This window comes from Theropithecus gelada, chromosome 17, assembly GCF_003255815.1.
Source record: "Theropithecus gelada isolate Dixy chromosome 17, Tgel_1.0, whole genome shotgun sequence".
NCBI classification, from domain to species: Eukaryota; Metazoa; Chordata; class Mammalia; order Primates; family Cercopithecidae; genus Theropithecus; species Theropithecus gelada.
In genome coordinates this window covers 69,008,297-69,034,878 of record NC_037685.1, presented here as the reverse complement: position 1 = coordinate 69,034,878, position 26,582 = coordinate 69,008,297, and the positions used below count along the sequence as shown (strand labels likewise).

The 26,582-nt window shown below is 36.3% G+C and overlaps 1 protein-coding gene across 7 annotated transcripts in view; it reads left to right on the top strand.

The window, feature by feature from the left end:
- TRPC4 (transient receptor potential cation channel subfamily C member 4) overlaps window positions 1-26,582 on the top strand; it is a 230,528-nt gene that overhangs the window by 177,560 nt on the left and 26,386 nt on the right. For all 7 annotated transcript variants that reach the window (XM_025364312.1, XM_025364314.1, XM_025364311.1 and 4 more), the window contains 2 exons: window positions 10,684-10,823; window positions 21,122-21,435. In XM_025364312.1, the coding sequence (XP_025220097.1) occupies window positions 10,684-10,823; window positions 21,122-21,435 (454 nt within the window). The remainder of the gene's footprint in view (window positions 1-10,683; window positions 10,824-21,121; window positions 21,436-26,582) is intronic.

Here is a 26,582-nt window from a genome sequence, read left to right as displayed (position 1 = left end):
CAATCCATTCCAAGAAAGAAAGAGTAAGTCCTTTGATTTGACCTAGAGATGTTTCCTATTTTGCTTTCCATGTATTAGTTGCTATGTCCTAAAGTTAAATTTGTTTTCTTCAAGGACATTATTATTTTTTAAATTTCTGTGTGTGTGTCTATGTGTGTGTGTCTCTGTGTGTGTGTGTATGTGTGTGTGTAAGGGGTACTCAGGAAAACTGAAAGAAATAAATATATTTCCTTTGTGCATATTTATTTTTAAAATATTCAGAAGTTTATATTCAGTGGAAGGTGGTAATTTTCATAGTGAAACTATTAATATTCACTTATTCAAAACTATATATTAGGCAACTACTGCTACCTATTGAAAGGGTAATGAACAAGGAATTGGAGAAATATTTATTCTTTGTCTTCCTATCTACATAAGCATTCTACTTCTTAGTTTTCATGGAAAATTTTTAAATTAAAATCCTATAAAAAGAATGCTCCTACACTGATAAAATGTCTCACTTGATTTTTAAGTAACTATTTTTAGGTCAGAAGCTATCAGATGATCTGGAATTCTAAAGTTCTACACTTCACTCTTACTCTGAAACTAACATGGCATCCTTTCTTGGTAAACTTAAAAATGTGTACTTCCTTAATTATATATTCCTAGCTTTTTTTTTCTCAAAATGTTAAAATAATGGTGTCAAAACCCATAGTGGTTTAAGCATTTTTAGATGTCTTCCAACTAAGAATATTTAACATTCACTGTCTCTTTATGTCAGTATTTTTTGAAGTATGGTCTGCTGACTAAAATTATAATTACTGTAGATTCTTATGACAAATTCAGATTATGGTTGGCTGATTTAGAAATTCCAAAAGTATTTTAAACATTAAAGACTGAGAAACAATTCTGGAAGTCAAATTTCCTAATCATGTAATGGTTTTATTAAGGAGCTTCAACGTATTTGAATCTGAACATGAAATGGTTTTACTTCTTTCCGTCCCTCTCCTTGGCCACTTAATATCAAATATCCTTTCTTTGTTTCATAATGATATCACTATCAGTTATCATAAATTTTCTGAAATTCAAATTATTTAAAAGTAGTCTGTATTCAGTTTAAAACTCAAATTTCATAATAAGCTTAAAGATCTTCTCTTCCCAATAAAGGCCTGACCTATGGCTTGAAGGATATGGAATTGTCCATCTCTTACACATCCTTTAACTCCAACACTGGTATTCAAGATGGGACACAGGCTCTTCATGTTTCCTCATTCCTGTTGCTTTAGGGAAGATGGGGGATGGGAGAAGTTAAATGTCCTGATTTACCTGGTACCCTGGTCAGAGCTCTTTCTTGGTTGGTTGTCCTGCCTCTCCGGCTATTACTGAGCCACCTGTGCGATGCTGCCTCTCCTGAGGGGTGCATGGCTGTTCTTTGAGGGCCCTGTTGTGCCTCCACACTGCATAGTTCTCTGAGTCAGAGATTCAACTCTGCCAGGCATCTTCCAGTTCCTCCACTCCTGCAACCAGCAGTCAGTCCCTAATGGGGGTCCTGGAACCCTAACAAATCCCTCTTGAGTCCTGGCAAGAAGGCTCAAACCCAGCCTATTCTTGTAATATGCACTTACCTCACAACAGCATCACAGAACATTGCCACCTTAAACGACAGAAGGCCAGACTACCACGGGCTACTCTATTGCCAAACTTCACTGCTTTTCTATTTTCTGTGATGAGCTGGACCCAGGGGGGAGAGAGAAAGCCAACTGCCCAAACAGATGCCCCAGAAGGGGTGAGGTAGTAGTTCCTCCTTGTAGAAATTCCCAGACTTTATGAGGGGTTTTCTTAGAGTCTCCCTTACTTGACTTAGGGAGGCAGTAGTATTGGTGAGGAAACACCCTTACCTCTCCTTCTGAGATTCGCTTTTAGCACAAAAACTGCACTGTCCTGGCCAGGCTGCTGATGCCCGTAATCCAAGCTCCCTCCTTGGGAGGCCAAGGTGGGGAGATGGCTTGATGCCAGGAGTTCAAGACCAGCCTGGCCAACATAGCAAGATTTCTTTTCCACCAGAAAAACAAACAACAACAAAAAAAGGATAGCTGGGCACGGTAGCGTGTGCCTCTAGTCGTTGCTACTCTACGCAGGAGGCTGAGGTGGGAGCATCGCATGAGCTCAGGCGTTTGAGGATGCAGTGAGATATAATGCACCACTACACAGTAACCTGGGAAACAGGGTGAGACTCTGTCTCTAAAAAATAACGACGATGACAAAAACAAAACAGAAACCCTGCACTCCCTGACCTCGTGGCTCTCTCGCCATCTGTCTTCCTAGGTCTACCTCTGTTATAGATTATGGAAGTAGAGGGCTAGATGTTTGTGAACAGATAGGATCCGGATGCCTCCTAGTAGGCCTTGGAAGGAAAAGTTTAGTTACAATTTTCTGTAAACTCTTTTCAGAACGTGGATACTTGGGGTCCTTGTTTTCACCTTTGTTTGAGTTTTAAGTATACTGCTGAGAACAGGAGCTGCCCTGTAACTGAGTGCCTCTTAGCGGTCCAGAACAAGTGGGTTTCTACGGAATAAAAGAATTCCTTTAAATTTCTCTTTGAATAGAAGCAGATTTTTGACGAGAGACTACTTTTATATTCCCTGATTTGAAAATCAAAAAACGAAACAATACAAAACTCCAGCAGGGAGGAATGTTTTGTGTTCAGTTATCTTCGTTGATGTGATACCACAACATAAAGCTCGGTGTTCTGTGAAGAGACTTCCAAGGTCAGGTCCCCCACAGCTTTGGGGTTTAAATGATAGACCCCTGGAAGTTGTCATAGGTGAAAAGGTGATGTGCTTTTTGTTTGGGGTTGTTTACTATTGGTGTAAGTACTGACAGTAAGAAAGGGAACGACGGGAGATCTCTTTGCAGAGTTACACATTTGTCACATGTAATTGGTGCTGTTAAATGTGGCATCTGAGCATTGCCTACCCCATCACATCCTCACAGCCAGCTTTGCAGGACATAATAGAACCCTCAAATAGCCCTGAGTGAAAATTGTTATGGGAAAGGTAGAAAAAAAAAAATAGTAAAAACTTCCAGGCATCTACAAATATTTTTAAAAGGAAGTTCTCTGACTCATTTGTACTGTGATCTTTCCTTTGTTGGTCCCCACAGTCTTGACATCAATGCTTGTAATTAGGCCTCCACCACAACTCTGAGAAATCATGTCCTCTGTTTATAAACAGCAAAGAGCAATTTTGAAATGTTCCCATTGTGGGAACAAGATAAACATTTTGTGACAGAAGCTCTCTTAATCTTTGTTCTCTTCAGGCTTTTTAGTTACCATGGATAATTTACTATCTGAATTCATTTTTTATTTAGTTAATAGCACCCTCTAGTTTTTCTAAAAGCTTGTTTCTTCAAAAATTCAGTAAATGTTGCCAGAATAAATGAAACTGGCCATTCCGCTACCATGCTCATAACAAACATAAATCCACAGCCATCTGACAGGTATGTGGTGACCAGAGCTATAAAAAGTGATATTTCAATCTGGAACTTAAAAAAAAAGATCCCAACACATTACCCAACAGACATTGATTGGCAATCTTATCTATAGCTCAAGTTTGAACAAAATGATGGCATGAGTTCCCGGTTTTATCAGGATCTCTGTTTTTCCCACACATTTGTGCCTTTCAAAGGTCAGAAGTGAAGTAAGATTTTGGGTGGTCAAGAAAATCAGATTTAATGTCTCCTCCTTGATCTCCAGAGGAACTGTAATATATCAGCGTTGTGAGTTTTTGCTTGGTAGTCTTCTTAGAAAACCTTAGAGGTCATCTAGTCTAAACTTCCAGTTGAAGTTTCATCTCCTTTAACCCATCAGATGAGAACAGAGTCTGCTCAGCTATGAAGGAAGTCGAAATAAAATATTGACTTGTACTGAGCTCATAACTTCTTTATACCTCCTTCCCAAAGCCTTCATCCTCTATGTAAATACCCACAAGATATTTGAATTTAGCTATTTCGGTGACTGTTAATAATCACATTTGACTTTTCAGTTTAGTAGAAGCAGGTACAAAGATAATGAAGTTTATCTGTAAGACATAATGAAATATAAATGCTCTGGTTAGCATGTACTTTAAAATATATTTTATTTCATGATACATACAAATCTGAAAGCAACCAAATTACAAATTTATTAAGTTGGAATGAATTTTAGAGATTACGCAGATCCGTCTCCACTCACTGCTACAATTTCTGTGGCTTAAAGACAGCCTCTGGATTGGAATCTCTGTTACAGGGTAATCCATTCCAGTTTTAGAGCAACTCTAATCCCCAGAATATTCTTCCTTATATTTGGCCAGAAGCTATCTCTCTATACTTTTCTTATCAAAGATCCAATTTCTGCTTTGTGGAGCAGACCAGAGCAAGTCTGTGCCCTCTTGTACAGGACAGTTCTTCATCTCTCATGGCAGCGATTATGATGACTGCTTTTAGTAAAATTGTCACAATCCTAATAGGAAGAAGCGATCTTTGACAATTTATGCAGTTAGGATAAAAATCATACTTTGTAAAAGTCATGTAATCCAAACCTCTAAATTTTGAAGTGAAATGAGACCTAGAGAGGCTAAGCTAAGATTCTAAAGCTAACTGCTAGCTGAGTTGAACCTGGCCCCTTGGTCACCTAACATAGACTAGCTCTTATCACTGTGCCTTGTGGTGAAAAATTAACTTGAAATGCATTTGTTAAACCAATGATTGTATGCACATATTTAATATCTGGGAATTGGCAGTGTCAAGCAAGACAAAACAAATAAGCAACATTGTACTGAGCTCATAACTTCTTCTTTATGCCTCCTTCCCAAAGCCCTCAGTCTGTCCTCTGAAGCACGTAGCTCTGTGCCTTGTAAACTCTCAAGAATAAGAAAATGTTGTCCAAGTGCACTGCATTTAGGAGATTCTGATCCAGTCCTGGTTTCTTCATTACCTAGTGGCATCGCATTATTGTTTACACTGCCTCTTTAGGCCTTAGTTTTCTCATGCAGGCTGTGGTTGTCAATTGAATTCTGAGTCTGTAGCCAGGTTAGTAGGAGAAAGCACCATAGGTGTGGAAAAAATGTGAGTCAAGCCTTTTTTCTTACTGGATATTTTAAATTCTAAGTTTCCCACCAGCTCTAAAATCCAGTGCAGGCATCATATCTTACTCAGTTCTGATACACTCCTTTCTCCAATATGGAGGTAGTAAATACTATCATTTTCCCAATTATGTCCCAATTCTATCTGACCTCTCATGAGAGATTTATTTATGAAAGACGACTAAAAGAGGAAACTAGGACATAAATGCTGAATTTAGAATAAAGCAGTTGTCTACAGCCAACTTTAAAAAATACACTATAATTAATTTATCTGAAATCAGCTCTCATATGAGTTATAAATTTGAACAAAATATAAAAACAAAACTTTATTGATAATTTTAAATAGTCATTGTTTGTTTTCACTAATTAATGATAGAACATCATGTCTACTATACTTTTATTTCATTCAACATTTTATTATTAAAATTTTCAAACAGAGAGAAAATGTAAAAGAAATGTAGTTACTCATATATTGCCTGTAATCAATGTATTACAATAATATTTTAAATTATTTTTTCTATCACTGTATTCATTCCTCAATATCAATTTTGTAATTTTTGCTACATTCAAATTAAGTTATAACACTAACTTTTGGAGTTGAGTGCAGAGATACAAGATGTTATCAAACACATACGGTCATGTAATCACCACCACAGGAGACAGCAAACTATGGACCTGATCTCAGATTGTTTGCCAGTTTTTTAAAATAATTTCATTGAAACACATTCATGCCCATTTATTGCAAAGCCTAAATTATTTGTTCTCTGGCCCTTTACAGAAAAGTCGTTATAATTTTTTATAAATGCCCTTTATCAAATTAAGAAATTTCCCTTTTATTCATATTTTACTGAAAGTTTTTATCATGAATGCATCTTAAATTTTGTCAAATGCTTATACTGCATCTATTGAAATCATCACATTTTTTCAAAAATCTGTTGATGGGATAAATTATGCTGATTGATTTTTAAATATTGAAACAACATTTCATTATCTGGAAAAAACATTACTTGGTCATGATTTATTTTTTTCATATATATTGCTAACTTTTATTCACTACTATTTATTGAGGATTTTTGTGCATATTTATAAGGGCTATTGATGTGTCATTTTAAAGAGTTTTGTCCGATTGTTTATCAGTGTAATACTTGCCTCTTAAATGTTTCTTACTGTTGTGTCTTTGTAAGAGTTTGATTAGCACCGGTATTATTTTTTCTTGAAATATTTGGTTGAACGCACCATGAAATCAACTGGACCTGAATTTTTTTGTTGTTGGAAGGATATTAACTACATGTTCATTTCCTTTAATAAGTATAGGACTATTCAGGTTGCTTTATGTTCTCTTGAGTGAGTTTTGAAGTTTACGTCTCAGGGAAAAAAAAGCTCATTTAAGTTCTGAAATGTACGAGCATCCAGTTATTCATTCTAGTTGCTTATTATTCTTATAATATCTGTAAGATCTGTATTGATGTTCCTTCTTTAATTTCTGATATTGATCATTTATATCATCTTTTTTGTTAATCATTCTGGCTAGTGTTTTATCAATTTTATTGACCACTTCAAAAAACTAGATTTTGTTTTCATCGATTTATCTTTTGTTTTATGTTTCAGATTTTATTGATTTTTGTTACCTTTGTTATTTTCTTCTTTCTGCTTGTTTTGGTTTAAACTTGCTCTTCTTTTTATAGTGTCTTAATTGAAGGTGAAATCACTGAGTTGAACCCCTCATTCTTTTTTAATAAAGCATTCAGAGCTGCACATTTCCTCTAAGTACTGCTCTAGAAGCCTCACAAAGAGTTTTTAGTTGTGTGTTCGTTTTCAATCTTTTCAAAATATTTTTAATTATTCTCATAAATTCATATTTGAGCCGAAAGAACTATATTGTTTAGTTGAAAAATATTTGGGGATTTTCTAGGTACATTGAACTATTGATTGGTTGTTGATTTATGTTGTGGTCATAGAACTTACTTAGTATGATTTCAACATATATAAATGTGTTGAGGTTTGTTTTAGGGTCCACACTATGGTCTATCTTGGTCAATGTTCCATGTGCACAAGAAAGAAATATGTTTTCTGCTGTTGTCATGTTGTTGATAGTGTTGTTCAGGTCTTCTATATCGTCACTAAATTTCTGTCTGCTGGTTCTGTTGGTTACAGAGAGGAATGCTGAAAGCTCCAATTCTAATTCTACTTTTCTTTGTTTCTTATTTCAGTTTTAATAGTTATGGCATCTTGTATTATAGGGTTCTTTTGTTAACCATAAGCACACACAGAATTTTTATATCTTCTTAGCAAATTGGCCTTTTTATTTTTATGTTATATCCCTCTCTATGCCTAGTAATATTGCTTCTTGTGAAATGCATCTACTTTTATATTAATGTAGCCACGGGAGCTGTCTTTTAATTATTGTTTTATGTTATTTCTTTATTTTTCCTTTACTTCTGTGTAATGAAGTAAAGGAATGAATTGTAATAGAGTTGTGCCTGTACTTTTTTTCGTGTATCATCATCTCTGTATTTTCATTAGTGTGTTTAGATCATACATTTCATTGAGTATAATTATGATATGGGTAAACTGGAAGTCTACCCCCATTGCTATTGTTCTTTCCTATTTATTCCATCTGTTCTTCATTGCATTTTTCCTTGTTTGCTTGTTATTGGATTAAATATTTGTATAACACTATTATTTACATTTATGGCTCTCTACTCATATATTTTAAAATATTTAAAAGGATGCCATAATATTTACAATATAAACTATTAATTTATTACATTCTAACTTCAAAAATATTATTCTGCTTTATGTGTAGTATAAAAACCTAATGATGGTAGGCTTGTAATTCCCCTCTCTCATCTTTTGTGCTAATGTCATTATACATTTTACTTTTACGTATGTTGGAAATTACAATATATTGCTACAGTTTTTACTTAGGCAGTAATTATAAGTTAGAAAACTTTTAAATAAAAATATATATTTTATTTTATATGTATAACATATCTTCATATATATATGTATATACACACACACATTTATGGACATAAATCTTCATTTTTAAAAATAAATCTAACTTTCCATCCAATATTATATAACTTCTGGCTTAAAAATATCCTTTTAGTATGTCTTTTAGTGTGGGTCTGACAGAAATAAATTGTCTCAGATTTTGATTGTTTGAAGAAAAAGTCTTTAGTAAGTATTTCTTAGAGTTATTTGTGTTGTATATAGAATCCTGGGTTAATTTTTATTCTTTTTCTTTCAGCACTTTAAAGATGTCACTCCAGGCCAGGCGCGGTGGCTCCTGCCTGTAATCCCAGCACTTTGGGAGGCCAAGGTGGGCAGATCATGAGGTCAGGAAATTGAGACCATTCTGGCCAACATGGTGACACCCCATCTCTACTAAAATACAAAAAAATTGGCCAGGTGGGGTAGTGTGTGCCTGTAGTCCCAGCTACTTGGAAGGCTGAGGCAGGGAAATCGTTTTAACCCAGGAGGCGGAGATTGCAGTGGGCCAAGATCACGCTACTGCACTCCAGCCTGGCGACAGAGCAAGACTCCATCTAAAAAAAAAAAAAAAAGTTACTCCATTGCCTTGTATATACTTTTTACACCAGAAGTGTGGTGTCAGTCTTACTTTTCTTCCTTTTTTTTTTTTCTTGGCTGCTTTTGGTATTTTTTCTTTATCTTTTGTTTTTGACGGCTTGAATATGATGCATCATGGTTTGGTGTATGTGGGTACATATGTGTATGTGTGTTTTGGAAAGTTATTCATTCCACCTATGCAGAAGACTAGCAACAGACGTACGCAGCCTTTATGCCTGAAAATGTAAATGTCTCTTCTCTTCTATGTTAGTGTAGAGGTTTGAGGCAGTAAGTCAGGAGTTGAGTTGGGTTTGGGTTTTGTTGTTGCTACGGTCAATTTCAGTGCATCACATGCCTCAGCTTAGGGTGGAAAAGAAGATTATTCTCTTCTTTTTTGGAGAAGGTGGTTCCTTCTCCACCTACAGTTTTGACCTTCCCTGTGCATCTGTGCCTCAGAGGCCCTTCCTCCACTGGTTGTCAATTGCTGATTGTTCCCTGGTGTTTGTTGGCCTAGTGATGCAGGGCAGGAAAACTCTCTGATGTCCTCATCCAGGGTCAGACTTAGGCAGGCCTATATCTGAGTGCTAGGGATGGCACTTTCTCCATGATCTATGCCCTCCTTTTCATGGCAAACATGGCAGCTTATGTACAGGGAAGTTTTTCCTGCCCCTGCTCTGCTGGTGTTGCTGTAATCCTGAGACCCAGGAGTGCTTTCTGTCTCTTCCACCAGGCTAAAGTGTTTTGCTCCTTAGGGGAGAGGAGCCTGGGTAGGACTCTGTGCCTCTTCCACAGAATCAGCCTCTTTTCTCCCCCGGGCTTGAACTATAATATTTCCTTTGAGCTTTGGATGGGGTCCGTGAAGAAGAGCATGCAAAACGGTAGAAATGTTCCTTGTGACTGTGGGTCCCAGGGATTCTGGTCTCTCCTGCGACCTCACAGTGAGCCTAATGTCTTGGATGGTACCAGTGTCTCTTCCTTGCATACTCTGCCGCAGGTGAGCTAAGGCTCAAAACGTGGATGCTTTAGAGGAGAGTGCTTATATTTCAAGTTTAGATTCCTTGGTTTCTTATCTCTCTGATGCATGCTTGGAAAATTATAATTTTATAATTTCAATTTTTCTTGAGTCAGTGGAGGGATAATACTTTTCCAACTTTCTACATCCTACGCAGATCTTCAACTCTAAATTTCATGTTTCAGAATATTATCCTAAAGAATTCTCATTGTTTGCTTGTGTTAATGTAGTTATGACATCATCTTTACCCTTTTAATATTTACTGAATCTAGATATTTTGATATCTCTCTCATCATTAGGCTCTAAATATGGAATTATAAAATTTTAATAAGATAATGGAAATAAAATAATAACCTACACTAATATTTTGTAAGTACTTCATAGAACTTGAAAATAAAGCATTTCCTATTAAAAATTAAAAATATATTTTTCTAGATACAGCTTTAAAGCTATTGCTACATATAAAGTATTTTAATGAATTACCATGAATGCTATAACCATCATTTCTCAAGACTAAAGTCCGGTCTCTGAAGGCACTAACTGCTTAAAGAAACACAACAAGGTATTCCACTTATTGTCTGAAACCAGTTATGATTGCTAGATACACTGATTTTCATGATCTTTGAGTCATTTTGACTTGGGAGAAAAATATATGTCAAGATATTTGCTTTTTAGGAAATGTTATTTTGCAAGGGAAATATATAGTTATAAAGGAGCTACAGTATAACTCAAAAACTACATATCCTTATGAATTTATCAAATGGATAAAAGAAAGTGAGGCTGTCCTAACAACATCTTCCAGAATTAACTTAGTATCTGAAAGTCTTAAAATATGGCTGGGACTCAATATTATTACCTATAAAAAAAATAGAAGTTGCATTCTAGTATAACAATGTGGTCTCTTGCAGCTTCGAGATCTGTAATTGTTAAATTGTATATTGCTTTTTTTTAGTGATTCTATTGAAACCATACTTATAATGAATCTTTCTATAATTGCAGGTTTCATATGGGGAGAAATTAAACAGATGTGGGATGGCGGGCTTCAGGACTACATCCATGATTGGTGGAATCTAATGGACTTTGTAATGAACTCCTTATATTTAGCGACAATCTCCTTGAAAATTGTCGCGTTTGTAAAGGTAACTATTATTTATGTTGTTGGTAAAGCATATGTTCTGATTATTAATGATATACTTTCAATTGATACTAATTTTATTAATAAAGTTACCTAGAACTTTTTCTGGATGTAGTATTCATCAGCTCATGGTTTTATTGATAGATATATAGGCATAAAAATACATAAGTAAATGCATAACTTTAATCACAAAACAAATTTTTATAAGTAGAAGTTATCACCCAATTCCCTTGCATCTACTAAGTAGAATGATGTTTCAAAATTATTCACGGTAACTGCTCTAGTTTCTAATCCTTTCTATTTCTACTGAAATTCTACTTCAAACACTGTTTAAATTTTGACAACCCAAATCTATTTTCTTCAGTTATAACTAATAGATAAAATTTCATAGACAGATCAAAATATTACTCTTTCAAAGCGTTGAAATTATTATTCAGTATAAACTAATACAATTTGATATAATTAGAGCAGAATATAATTTCTTTCTCCTCATCCCATTCAACTTGACAGTGCCTGAAATCTCACACACTCATTACTCCTCCAGATTTTGTACACCATCAATCTTATCCCAACCTCATAATTTGCATAAAACAGTTTTGTTCTGTCATGACAATTGGGATTATTTTGTACTTTGTTGGGTTTCTTTCAACCCAAAGGATTATCTTCTCTCCTTCACTGATTTTCCTTTTCCCCCTTTCCTTTTCTCTTTCTTTTAAAAAAAATTTTCAAAATGACTACTTAATTAGTAAAAAATAAATAAAGAATATCGAATTGGGTATGACATAAATAATGTGTTCAATTTAATAATCTGAACTACAAAATTCTAACATGTAGACACACTTTTATTCATTTAGCCTAGTTCTTAAAATAACGCCCTCTGCTTCTGTGGGCAACCTTCAGGTATGACAGAATCAAAATTGTCTGAAGTTGGAAAGGCCATAGTTTTCAGTTAAAATGCTACCAGTTCTCACCAAAATACTAGGGGAAAGCAATTTCTGTCAATTTTATGGAAAGCAAGTATATTTTAAAATGAAAACATAATTTGGTAATTTTATTAATGCATTGAGGTAAATGACCTTGAAAAAATTAAGACAGCAGAAGGTACTCTTTTAACCAAAGGAGATTATGCATCTCTGTAAGAGGTGGGCAGTCTGTGATTAAGCACCTAGCTCTCCAGTCCCCTTCTTCTGTCATGATCCTTAGATGTATACATAAAATTGTTTAGACCTACTTCTAAAAGTAATATAGGTAGTTTTTTTGTGGTTTTGTGCTGTTATGAAATTCTGGGATTATATCACAATAGCAGTTCTTCTCAAATTTCTAGGTGGATAAGAATCATAAGGAGAGCTTGCTGAAATTCAGGCTCCTTTTCTCCATCACCAGATTTAAGTTAGGCGTACTAGGACAAGGTCCAAATTTGCATTTCTAACAAACTCCCAGTTTATATTGACACAGTTGATCTAAGGAAGACACTGTGAAGAACATTGCATTGTATAGACCTGTTCTACAGCTCAGAGAAGTGTGAGATGGAGTCCAAAAGAAACTGCTATTATACATTTATTTACACAGTATTTAAACTAAGCTATATCATGTTTGTATTTGTTACATTTGTATGATGTTTATATACAGCACATATATTTTTTCATATATAAGAACTCTGGTATGTAGTGAGTATGCTTACATAGATTAATGGGTATTTGTGGATGTTTTGCCTCAAGACTTTTAGATGTGGGATTTTAATTTAGTTAAAAAGTTGTAAATTCTACACTGGCAAAATCTATTTTACCATTGAAATCTAAGCATTGTTCTTTATGTTTAGAATTAAACTCACTCACCCCCAGTGATGAAGAGGAGGGGGCAGAGGGGGAAACGGGATATGGAGAAGTGCACAGTAATTACTGCAGATGAAGACGACCTAAGAATGTGAAGTCTTCAAAAAATACATAGTTTGTTAATAAATGGTCATAGGAGTTCAGCTATAATTGGAAATATAAACCATGACATGTCCTTTCTGAAGGATTTGCATTTAGCACAATGTATGTGTTTGAGTTGGGTGCATGTATTCATTGGCATGCACTGTAAAATCACATTTTTTGTGCTCCTTTCCTCCATCACTTACTAGTTGGGTGACCTTGAGCCTGTTTCTTCACCTCTGTTAGTCTCATCCATAAAATAAGAAAAATAATAATTTCTACCTTATGCTGTTGGCATGAGAAGTAAATCAGTCGATATATGTAAAGTGCCTGTTACAGAATAAACACACTAAATTAATTTTTCCTTTTTTTTTTTTACTTTTGTCTTTGCTTTCTTCCTCATATACTATGAGTCCACTAGACTTGCCTTTTGTAAGGTCTTTAATGTGTCTCCTCATTTGCTTTATTTTAGTTTAAAAAGAGTGTGAGCTTTAGGTCCATACTTGCCTTCACCATGTTCAATCTGTATGGTATGGGGCAAGTTATTGAATATAGGTATCAATTTTATCATCTGTAAGTTGATGATAATAATCAAAAGATTATTTTTGATTTGATATTTGTGGGACCTGTGATGTCACTGTGACTTTTTGATTTTTCCTTCCTTACCTTACGCTTGTTCTGTCATTCAATTTTTTTTCAGGCTAATTTGTAATAACTTATAAATTATTATTTTAAGAACAGGTAGGTTATTTGCAGGAAAAAAATAGAGTCTGATGTAGATAAAGCAAACAGCTATTATGTGAATCAAGAAGCTAATTAAATCAATAAGCATTTATTGGAGCACACTAAGAAACAGCTTTTGATCTGATTGCTGAGAATGCAAATCTGCCCAAGAGGTAGCTCTTGCCTTCAACTGGGTCACAGTTAGGCAGATGAAAGAGAAATGCATGTAACCAAGGATCTTACAATGTAGTAAGGTCTATAATAGGGGCTACTGTAGCATGAGAGAAGGAACTGAACTTTTCTGTAATGGCATGGAATTATCCAGAGGACAGTACAAGTGGACATCTATCATGATCATGAACATGCATGAGCATTCAAGACAGAAAAGGCACAATATGCAAAAGTGACAGTGTCTAGCAAGCAGAGTTCAATATCTATTTTGGATTATCCTAAAAATGTGGGCAGGGAGAAGGTGAGAAGGACTTTCCACATCTTGCTATCGGGCTTGAATTTTACCCTATAAATTATAAGGATCCATTTATGACATTTATGCAGAGAATAGTTCAAATGATGATGATTGCCTGAAATACAGCAGTGAACATAAGAGAAGATGATAGAAGATTGGACTTGAACAAATTTAGGTAGTAAGTTCTGGGAGATATGTGATTTAGTAATTATGAAATACGAGGTAGATGAAATCATGCTAATAATTCTCCTTTGTAAATAGATTCACCTCTTTTGCTTCAGACGAGATTACCAGTGTTATAACTAGGACCTCTGCTGGGGTTGTATAGGTTCTACCTCCTGTCTGAGGATTCCTGAACAAGAACAAAATTCATTCACAGGTCATTTTGGTTAAGTCATAGAACTGGACCAAAAAAACTGTATCATCCTCCAAAAAAGGGAATCTTGTTATAATTCTTCTTTTCAGAAAGAGAACCTTTTAGAATACATCTGTCATAGGGTCCACCCTTGTTTAATTTGCCCATTGTGTTAGTCACCTCGGCTTGTCACAATAGAATACCAAGAAATTTATTTCTTGCAATTACAGAGACTGGAAGCCTGAGATCAAGGTTCCAGCATAGTTGGTTTCTGGTGAGGTCTCTCTCACTGACTTGTAGAAGGTTGGTCACATTCACCTGGTGGGGGTGGGGCGTAAGAGGTTGGGAGAGAATGCAAACTTTCTCTCCTTATAAGGTGTGTCTCCTTATAAGGACACTCATCTCATCATGAAAGTCCACCCTCATGACCTCATCTAAACCTAATCACCTCCCAAAAATACCATCTCCAAATACCATCACACTGGGGGGCTCAATTTGGGGAGGTGCAGTTCAGTTCATGACACTCACATTTTTGCAATTCATCTACTTGCAGGAAAGATCTTTCTTTAAAACACACACAAAACAGACCTTCTAACCAAGGCCATGGGACTGCTGTGACTACGACTTCCTACCTATGTGATTTGGAGCAAGTTACTGAATCTATGCCTCAAATTTCTCTGTGTAAAACAATAATAACAATAAAACAGAATGTTTATGAAGATTAAATCAATAAACATTTAATGTCATAGAATAGAATCTAGTATAAAAATGCAGTATTTGCTCTTAATTTTTATATACAATGCAACAGTATTGTAATGTGCAAAGACAGAGCATAAAAATATGTATGGCTTCAATATTATCCATTTTACATGCAAAGTTTTGTGGTGTTTTCTTGAATATCTTGATTTATTAGCATTTTAAAGCTCATGGGTTGTGAATTTAAAAAAATTTGCTCCTAATCCTCTAGAGGACAGTTTGTCAATCATTTTCTCTTTTCACTATGTATGAAGTATTAGTTAATCTGGAGCTTGTTGATGCCTGGGGAACCACAATTATAAAATGTTACTGCAGTTTCATTAGGGCTGGTTTATTTCTAAATGTTATCCAGCCCCTTTTCTGTATGTAACACTTCTCATATTTGTCTTCAACAGTTTGGCAGAAATGATTCGATTCTAATACCTTTTTCACTGTGTAATTTAAATAATATTTTCAAAAAATCAAAATTTTTATTAATAAGATTTGTTTTAACCATCATTATGGCTTTTCTTTATAACACCATTCTTCTAAATAGTTCTAACTGCAAGTCTCATAGATCCCGTCTATTATTAACTAGAAAAGGGGCAAGTGTTTTTTCTATTTTATAAATGATGTAACTTTAGTCTGCTCCCCAAAGTGTGGGATTGTCTAAGATATTCTTTAGTTTTATGGCAGAAAGCTATAGAGATTTGAATCTTAGTTGTTTAATCAGAATTATGTACTTGAAGAGAAAATAATATGCCTTCCTGGTATAAACACTGGTCTTTTTGGTCTTTCACTACTTAATTATCTGATAAATTTCTAGAAAGGGAAAAGATTTCACCATGTAAAGCACACATTAAAACCAAATACATGTTTCTTATTTAATCTCACTGACCAATATTTTTATTTCATATTAATTTAACTTTTACTCATTTCTATTTATTACTTGACATTCACAAGTATGCATCAGAGACTATAGAGGATATAAAGATAACCTAACATATTTTCCTACATTCAATACACTTCTGATCCAATATTATGATTCAGTTCATCTTTCTCTCTTAACACTCCTGCTAAACTCTTCATGACTTGGCTCCAACTCATCTCATCCTCTCATACTCATCTCACTGTTCCCGAATCTTCTGTGTTACATCTGTGTCAAGATACATTTATAAAAATGATCCATATACTCTAACCACTTTGTTTTTGAATACGTCTATAATTCTTCTCCCCAGAGTGCTTTTTGAGTTCCTATCGTATACAAAGCACTCTACGAGATGTCCAGCACCTAAAAATGCCGTAGACAGAGCTCCCTGCATAAGAATCTGACAAGTAATCCAAAGGTACCTCTCTATTATACAAGTCTGCAAAATAAGCAATTCTCTTTCAAAGGAATCTGATTGGAAATAAAGGCTTGGGGCAAAACCGAATTAGGGTACGTACAGACTGAAAACAAATAATTGAGAGAAGGAGGAATACAGGAATTAATGATCCGAGAAAACCTATGTGTGTTTAAAGTAGTTCTTGATTTCTTTCTAAAGGATTACTTTACAACACAGAGCTGTCAGCTCTGATCAGCAGGATCCTAGTGTCCATGCATCTGCAGTTGGAGTAAAGGATTAGCACGGCTTGATTAATGTAAGACTTCACCATGTTGTAAACTCGTATGGCATCTTCCTTGATCACTACCATGAACCCTGAAGATAGTGCCTGACACAGAGCAGGCACACTCATGTATACTTGATGAATGAATAACAAAATAATTGGAATTTAAATTCGTTCTAGAAAAATGGTACAATGTTCATGGAAAAGCATTTTGGTAAGAATGTGTAACTAATCTGAGGAATTATCAGTATTGAAAGTTTGAGCCAAAACATTAGGTGTCTAATTAGGGCCAAATGGCAGTTAAATCTTTAAAAGAAGTCAGAACACAGAGGCTTTATGTAGCATGTTGAAAAACCAGAAGGTCATCTCAAGGACAATGTTGTGATTGAAGAACATTAAATAATATGTGACATGGTCTGGTTGGCTCCTTTAAAAGATTCTGGAGGAGGGCTGGGCGCGGTGGCTCATGCCTGTAATCCCAGCACTTTGTGAGGCCCAGGCGGGCAGATCACCTGAGGTCAGGAGTTCAAGACCAGCCTGGCCAATGTGGTGAAACCCCATCTCTACTAAAAATGTAAAACTTGGCTGGGCATGGTGGTGGATGCCTATAATCACAGCTACTCAGGAGGCTGAGGTAGGAGAAGTGCTTGAATCCAGGAGACGGAGGTTGCAGTGAGCCTAGATTGTGGGACTGCACTCCAGCCTGGGCGACAGAGTGAGACTACGTCTCAAAAAACAAGATTCTTGAGGAGATACATAGATGATGGAGGACATAAGACTTCAGGCAGGGAGAGCAGTGAGGAAGGTGCTACAGTTATATCTGAGAAATAAGAGGTACTATTTTAAAACAGTGAGGGTACTGATGAAGAGAAGGAAGCAACCTACATAAGATTTGGATTTAGATGCTGGAATTTTAGATGAAAAGATTCTAGGATGAACCACAAATTCTGACTTGGTGACCTGTTGCCATTCATAAGATCAGAAAGGGTAAATAGAGAAAGAGTTTGAGGATGCAAAGGTGATGAGTTACACTTTCGGTCTGTGAGTTTGAGATGCCTGTGAGATATCCAAGTGGAAAAGTCAACCAGACAGTACAATGCAGAATAGGGCTGTTAGGTGAGAAGTCTCAGCTGGAGATGTAGAGTTGAGAATAATCACTGAGAGTTGAAATCCTGGAAAACACCCAGGGAGAATGTGTAGAATGAGAAGAGAGGAGGCTTGAAAAGTGAACTCAACTTCTAAGGGGCAGGTGAGATTGAGGAACTTCCAAAAGAGACTGAGAAGAGGCCACTCAAAGACAAACATGCAAAGATGAAAAGTGAAGGTAGGTTTTGTAAATTGCTCTTAAATAGCAGAGCCAAAGACATTTAAAAAAAATTCAAATTAATATTTTAATTCCTAAGAATAGGCGTGGAAAATTCGTTGACTGAAGAATTACAATTATTTGCTACAAATTCAAAGAATGTTACAATTTGTCAGCATTATAACAATCACTTTGTTAAATGATGACTACAGGCGAGGTAGCGGCGCCTGTAGTCCCAGCTACTCGGGAGGCCGAGGCAGGAGAATGGCGGGAACCCGGGAGGCGGAGCTTGCAGTGAGCCGAGATCGCGTCACCGCACTCCAGCCTGGGCGACAAAGCGAGACTCCGTCTCAAAAAAAAAAAAAAAAAAAAGAAAAGAAAAAGAAAAAAAAAACTTAAGAAAATGTCTATGTGAAGGATGGGATAAAAATTTCAAAAAGCAAAACTTAGAATAAAATCAAGAGATAATTGCTTCATATTTATATCTCTTAATCCGTGACAGGATATGAGGTTTTTTGGCTCAGAGAACAGATAAATTATTTACTTACATAGCAAACTTAGCATCGGTTCCCCATCCCCCAGTCCCCAGTGGGGGACCTAGTAGCCAGCCGTACCCTGTGTATACAGGGGTTGTACCCCAGGAGAGGAGGTTGGAAAATATGTGTCTCAGAACTCATACCGTGCAGCTGAGCCAGCTGCCTCTCTTTCCCCTGGAGAAGAAAAGAGAAAGACTTCAACTAAAGTAAATAAATGGTCTCTGGGGAGGCAAAAGTCCCTAGGTTTATTATTCTGAGTGTAAGCACATAGTTTCTGGGAGGATGATCCTAAGTGTCTCAGGAGTTCCCCATCTTTAACTTCCAATGGTTCTTTGCCACTCAAACATCCTTTAACCCAGATGCCAGCAATGTTTTGCCTAAAGCTTTGACCTTGTATAAAGTGAATTTATTCATGTAGCACTTTTTCCTGGCCGTGACTAGAGGTGCTAGACTATGAAATCAAGTTAAATAATCACAATGGCGCAGAATCTGTAAAAATGGAAAACCTTCCTCTTAGGATTTTTTTTTTTTTTTTTTTTTTTTTGTCTCAGCTGAGATAATTTACCAAGAAGGGCTCTTTTCACAGTAGGTCCGTAATAGAGCTTGACCCAGTCATAATGTGATGATGGGTCCACATCCCACCTGACCTGGATGTGAAACCTAAAGCACTGCATAGCATCTTTCCTAGATTTGAAGGACTTTTAAACCTTTGACAACACATCATCTCTATCCATTCCTAGCCTCAGGAGCCCCAGACAGAATTCATCACTTCCTCTTCCCTATTCCCACCGCACTTTGTGTTAATCTCTTAGAGCATTTTTATTATAATTAGTTTTGCCTGTCTGCCTCACTGGACTAGGAATACTTGACAGGAGAAAATATTTCTTGAGCACCCACGATATTCAGGGCATTGTATTAAATGTTGTAAGAAGTTCAAGAAAATGATTGCATGCTTAAGAATACTTCTTGTTTCATTTTTTGTATATCTTGAAATACAGTCCTGAGCTATATTAGGTTAAAGGAAGAGAAATTGAATTAGCCATCAACATAGGGGGATATTCCTCAACTATAAATATTTATGAGCTGATTCTATAGTTGATAGAATTAGCTATCAATTATAGGGGGACAGCGATCACTATTTATGGACTTAAATGTGAGTGTCTTTAAGAGGGAAGTGAGGAAAGGAAGGAGAATGTGATCTTGGTGTTTGAAGGAAAAGGTGGCGTCATACATAGCGAGACTAAGAGCAGAGAATTAGGTAATGTTTAGTATCTAACTTTCACTCTGACACTTGTCATAATGAAAGAGAAAAACATCTTAGCTTTTTTTTTACATCTTCAGTAATTAGCTATTTTATACGGAAGCTATGTGTGGGAATGTTCAAGAACATTTATCGGGATTTAAAAATAGAAAATAATTTTCTTCTAGTTCAAACTTGATTGTTTTACACCGCCAGTCAAGCAAGAGTCTGAGTGTTGAATAAGATCAGGAGCCTATAATACATTTTCTCCCCAGAGAGATTAAAAAATACTATCTATTAGTTTCAAGGAGAATTAGTTGATTCACATTTGTAAAGGTCTTTGATGTAAAATGTGCTATAAAAAGAATAAAAAACATTCTGTGGAACTCAGAGTAGCACTAACTTTCTTTTCATTGGAAAAATATCTTGGTTGTCTAGATATATTTTTCAGTGATGTGTATGAAGCAAATAATTCAATTTATTGTTCAGTTCTAATACAGATTTAATTACGGATTTTCATACTGCAATATTTCAAAAAGGATATTCGACCCTTTTTTTTTTTTTTTTTTTTTTTTTTTGAGATGGAGTTTTGCTCTTATTGCCCAGGCTGGAGTGCAGTGGCGTGATCTTGGCTCACCACAACCTCCATCTCCTGGGTTCAAGCAATTCTCCTGCCTCAGCCTCCCCAATAGCTGGGATTACAGGTTCCTGCCACCATGCCTGGCTTTTTTTTGTATTTTAGTAGAGACGGGGTTTCTCCGTGTTGGTCAGGCTGCTCTCAAACTCCTGACCTCAGGTAATCTGCCCGCTTCAGCCTCCCAAAGTGCTGGGATTACAGGCATGAGCCACCATGCCCGGCTTCGACCCTTTAAAAAAAAAAAAAGGATACAAATTTACCTCGATAGTACACAGGTAAATTTTATTTTGCTCTTTGTATGTTTCAACATCAGGATAATTCAAATCTGACATTTTAATTAACCTGCTTACTTTTTAAATAATTGCTGGTCAAAGTTTAAGGTAGCAATTTTTTTCTCAAATCACCTATTTTACCTACTTAAGGAACATTCAGATCAATGTTATATTTCCTATATATTAAATGTAAAAAATTAGCAATTCAATGACTGCCGGGATGATTTGTAAGTTAGGTTGTATTTACATTTAGGACATAGCAGAGGAAGCACTGATGGGTTTTGCCCATATTGGTCATTTCTGTTTCCATAGCAACAGACCACCACTTCTACTCATTTGTATGTAATTTGTATCCTACATGTGTTCCTCTAGAATTGGCAAGTGTGTTCAAAAATCAAAAACAAGGTCATCAATTATTTTGTTCAAAATTTAATAGTTTACCTTCTGGGTCTGACCTTGATATATTTATATGCGTGTGTTGGTTTTACTTTCCCTTTGTTTCTGTTTTCTCCAGTACAGTGCCCTTAATCCACGAGAATCATGGGACATGTGGCATCCCACTCTGGTGGCAGAGGCTTTATTTGCTATTGCAAACATCTTCAGTTCTCTGCGTCTGATCTCACTGTTTACTGCAAATTCTCATCTGGGACCTCTGCAAATATCTCTGGGAAGAATGCTCCTGGACATTTTGAAGTTTCTATTCATATACTGCCTTGTGTTGCTAGCATTTGCAAATGGCCTAAATCAATTGTACTTCTATTATGAAGAAACGAAAGGGTTGACCTGCAAAGGCATACGATGTGAAAAGCAGAATAATGCATTTTCGACGTAAGTCTGATAGACATTTCTACTGGTAATGTTGTACAGCATTTAGAGTGCACCACATCACAAACTTGAAAAACCTATGACAAATGGTTATAAAGAAAATGGGGAATTAAAATTATGCTTAATGCAGAAAACAGAATTCATGTGGCTTTAAATAGAAATGAAAACTACCGACAGGAAAAAGAATACCTGGCACATTTATTTTAAATTTTAGTAAAATCATCTTTTCTTGTAAATGACTTCATGAAAAAGAAAGCAATAGATACTATTTTTTTAGACGTAGAATCGAAAAAGGTAACCTAGGTACTACGAAAGCTTACAAGTACATTAAAAGATAGAACATATGTAAAACCACTCATGTTGGAAAATTCAAGTAGGTTTCAATGTTTCCTTATGTGTTTCCCAGGTACTAAAGTCCATTTACGTATCTCTTTCATTCTCTAGTTTCCTACACAAAAACTTAAGCATCTAAAAATAGTGCAAATGGAAATCTAAGACTAATCTAGCCATTATTGCCATGCACACAACACTCTCTGTGCCCTTACAGCTGAATGAGCAATAGACACTGTCTATTGTCAACTCTCTTCAGTTATTCTCATAACAGGCTTTGCTAACAGCACACAGCTTCATGGGCACTGTGTTTGATGGTCACACAGCTCTCATAGGCTATTCCTCTATATATCTGTCCCATTTCCTTCCCACTGTGACAAACAGACGGTTAACTAGTAGGTGAATTAATAAGTGAAGTGATATTCCTCCACACAGTAACCACATTTGAATACACAGTCATTTTGTAGGTGACTTTAAAAGTCATACCTTATTCATGAGCCATCATAGAATCATGTATACTATAAGAGAGGATGGTAATTTCTCAAGTAAGAAAAATTCAATATCACATGAACAAATTCACTTACAGATAAAATGCTCTTGTTGATTTAATTCTACATCTGTTTTATCTTAGCCCCAATATTTAAAACTTCATTTTAATTATTCATCATCTTATTTGCACATAATTTTTAAATGTCAGCCATTGATACCTCATTGTTTTCAGAAATAGATTTGATACATCCATGGATCTTAAATAAAACACTTTTTTTTTTTTGGACAGAGTTTTGCTCAGTCACCCAGGCTGGAGTGCAGTGGTGTGATCTCGGCTCACTGCAACTTCTGCCTGCAGGGTTCAAGTGATTCTCCTGCTTCAGCCTCCGGAGTAGCTGGGGCTACAGGCACCCACCACCACACCTGGCTAATTTTTTTATTTTTAGTAGAGATGTGGTTTCACCATGTTGGCCATGGCTGAGTCTTGAACTCCTAACCTCAAGGGATCTACCTGCCTCAGCCTCCCAAAGTGTTGGGATTACAGGCGTGAGCCACTTCGCCGGCCTTCCAGCTCCATCTTGATCCTGTATTCCTAAGCAGCAGTTTCTTGACCTGACTGGTTCACTCAGTCTTGACATCTTCCCACTGCTCTCTTCTGACCCTGGGCAGGAGGAATTCAATGAAATCCCTTGCAAAAACATCCTCATAACTAGCATGGCCTAGGATGGCATCTCAGTTTTGATATCTGAACTTCTCTTCCTCCCCCACCCACTCCCCCACCCCCGTCTCATTTGTGGTTCTTGACTTGCAACTCGGCCAGGGAAACCTGGATTAGAGATTTACAATGGTCAGATCCCACCAACCTCTTCCTTCATAAATGAGAGTTCTGCTCTAACCGTCTTTGTCTGTCTGCCAGCTGGTCTCCTGGATTTCTGATGGAGAACCCTTGTGAATGCTCTTTCACAACTTTCTTCTTACTTTACGCTGCATAACCTGGTGCAAACTGCTTGCCAAAACCACCCCATCTGTTCCTGTTGCCATATCCTTCTGACTTCCTCCTTTGCCTTCCAGAAAGAACTTCCACACAGCATTTAAAACTGTGTTAACTCCTAGGTGCTCTTTATTTTGCGGGAAAAGCTCTGGTTCCCAGACCCAACCCTTCTCACCTATCTGATTCCTCTGCAATCAATAGGTTATACCTAACACTGTCATGATTTATGATCTCCTAAAATTCCTAGGAATTTCCTTGTCCCTAGTATTGGTTTCTTTGTAAGTAATAACATATTACAAACTAATCATAACATAAATCAAAGGAGATTATGGCCAGACAAGTAAGATGTAAAATACTTAATATAAATTCTATTCCAAAATCAAATATATTGGATTATTGGGATTATGTATTACTTTCGTTTGTCTATACCAATGGTTTCCTCTATTGTCATGAGAAGCAACATATAATTACATATCTTAAATACTGTAGGCCTATATCATTCAACCCAAATAAATCAGTTATTGCACTTATTTTTTCTAAATAATAGAATATAAATCTGCAAGCCACAAGTTAGTTTTTGCTTCAAGATATTGAAAAATTAAAGTATATATCAATAGCCCTTACCATTAGGAAGCAGGAGGTCCTAGACATAAGTCACCTATCCCTTGATGACTCTGTTTAAGCAAAACAGACACCAGTCACTGTCACAGGGTATATAGTGATACCGTCGGGGCCCCTGATCTACATCTTACTTCAGTGCTTTCTTTGGTCTTTAATTTTCTTTCTGTAATTCTGTATGATTCATAAATTAAAAACTACCCACTATTTCTGAGACCTTATTCTATGTGAAGGTTAAAAATAAAATAATTCATATAAAGTACCTAACACAGTGCATGTCATACAATGTCATCAAAAATGGTAGCTACTCTTATTATTGTCATGATTGGCAATGGTAGAGGATTATCTCTCACATACCTCTCATAAGGTTTCATCTCTATTATTCCTTCCACTCAGGTTCAAAGTTTGTAGAAATTTTGAACCCAGTATTTCCTATTAGCTACCACTCCTGTTTCTCTCATTTCTTTCATCCAAGTAACCCTAAAATAAGCCTATGCAAGATATGTTATTTTCTCACCTCTCACTCAGACTTCATCCAATTACAATTTGGCTTCTGCTTCCATCATTCCACTAAAACTGCCCTAAAAATTATCATCTAGAGCCTTCTTATCACCATTAACTATGAACATTTATCTGCTCACGTTTTACTTAATGTGTCTGCTTCATTTGACCCTGTTTAATGCTTCCCTTTTTGGAAATCTTGTCCCCTTTTAACTTCCATATTATTACCCTTTTCACTTCAAATCTTACTTCTCTAGCCTTTCTCACTTTAACCCTAACCCTAACTTTACTCTGATAATTTTTTATTTTCATTACTGCTTTTAAATAGTGGTATGTCTTAGCATACTAACCTGAGACCCTTTTAACAGTACCCCTATGAAAACTCATCTATGCTTTTGGAACTGGCTCTATATGTCTACGACATGACTTCCATATTTATATTACTAACACCAATTTCTATCCTTGGATTGCACAATATATTCATCTGTCTATTAGACACTTCTCTTTACATGCATCTTGAAGACTTACATTCAATCAAAGAGAATTTATCATAGTCTCTCTAAAACGTATTCTTCCTCCTGCTTAATTCCTTTTCTTAGTCAACATGACCACAATCCACCCAGAAACTTACATCAAAAATGTATATCTTATTCTAGATCTTACCTTCTTCTCATCTCTTCCATGTGTAGTCAGTCAACAAATGTCTGTTCCCACTCTTATTATCTTGGCACCGTCTTCCCCTTGCTCTCCACTCATGCCCAAATCTAAGTACCCCTGCCCCTGGTCTCTGCCTTATTTCATGTCTTCCATCTTGCTTCCTGAGTTATATTTCTAAACCAAAATCTGAGGGTCCTCTGTTTAAAGTGCCAAAATGGTTTCCCTATTGCTTACAGGATACTGCCACATTCTTTAGCTTGACGTTTTAGATCATTCATTGATCTGTCTGTCCCCTGCCTCCTGTCTTAGTCCATTTTTGTTGCAGTGAAGAAATACCTGAGACTGGGTAATTTACAAAGAAAAGAGGTTTATTTGGTTCATGGCTCTGCACACTATAAGAAGCACAGCATCAACATCTGCTTCTGGGGAGGGCCTCAGGAAGCTTCCATTCACAGTGAAAGGCTAAGGGAAGTGGGAAGCAGGCATCACAGGGGGAAAGAGGAAGGAAGCAAGGGAGGGAGGTGCAGAGGTCTTTTCAACAATCAGATCTTGTGAGAACTCACTAATTGCTCCTAGAATGACACTAAGCCTTTTGTGAGCAACCCATGATCCACCACCATCACTCAAACACATCCTTCTACGCCCCACTTTCAACATCAGGGATTACATTTCAACATGGTATTTGAAGGAGACGAACATCCTCTGTATCACTTCCTTATCTTGTCTCATCTTTCAATCCCCCAGCAATACTTTACTCTTCAATATTTCCTGATGGATTATAAATGTAAATCTCCAAATATGTATTTTCTTCTCTTATTCGAGAATGTCCTTATTCTGTCCTTCCATATGGCATTTTTTTTTCCAAATCCTACCTCAGATATACCTTTTCCAGGAGGTCTTTTCTAGGGGCCTTTTCTGATCTTCTCCCTAGCTGCGAACACCCAGTGTCAGGCTGTGATCCATGTCTTCTATGTGACTTCATGCAATTTCCTACCAGTGAACAGATACTTCCTTCTGCTCCTTTCCAGGTTATTCTCTCAATACCCTGATAAGAACTGCATGTTACCAAAAGATACATAGCATTTAGTTGTTGAAACTACTCTATGTGCAATTTTAAGCTATTAGCCCCTGGCAAGGTACTCTCTTACGAAGAGAGGGGCACAGGCTTTGTGACAGGTATTGTCTCATTAAGCAAAGCCCTTTTATATTTGTTGGAGCTGTATTCCTAATGATTGTAATTGGCCAGTTGGAGTCATACATTATTTTAATATTACATTTTTGCTTATAAGCTAAAGATAAAATATTCAGATGAATTTTTATTAATTTATGTTTGCTCATTGTTTTAGTGCCATGGGATAGAGGAAAACTTCAACGGTGGAATATATTACATTTTACACATTCAATTTTTCTGGCTGTAAATATATAATCAGGGAAACAAGCTAATTATATAAAGTAGATGTTGAGCAATACATTCAAAGCAAGAGACAAAATGTTATCATTAGGAAGGCAGGATCTCGGTCCACCCATACAGACTGTTAGGATTTAGTCTTTGACCCAAGTTTTG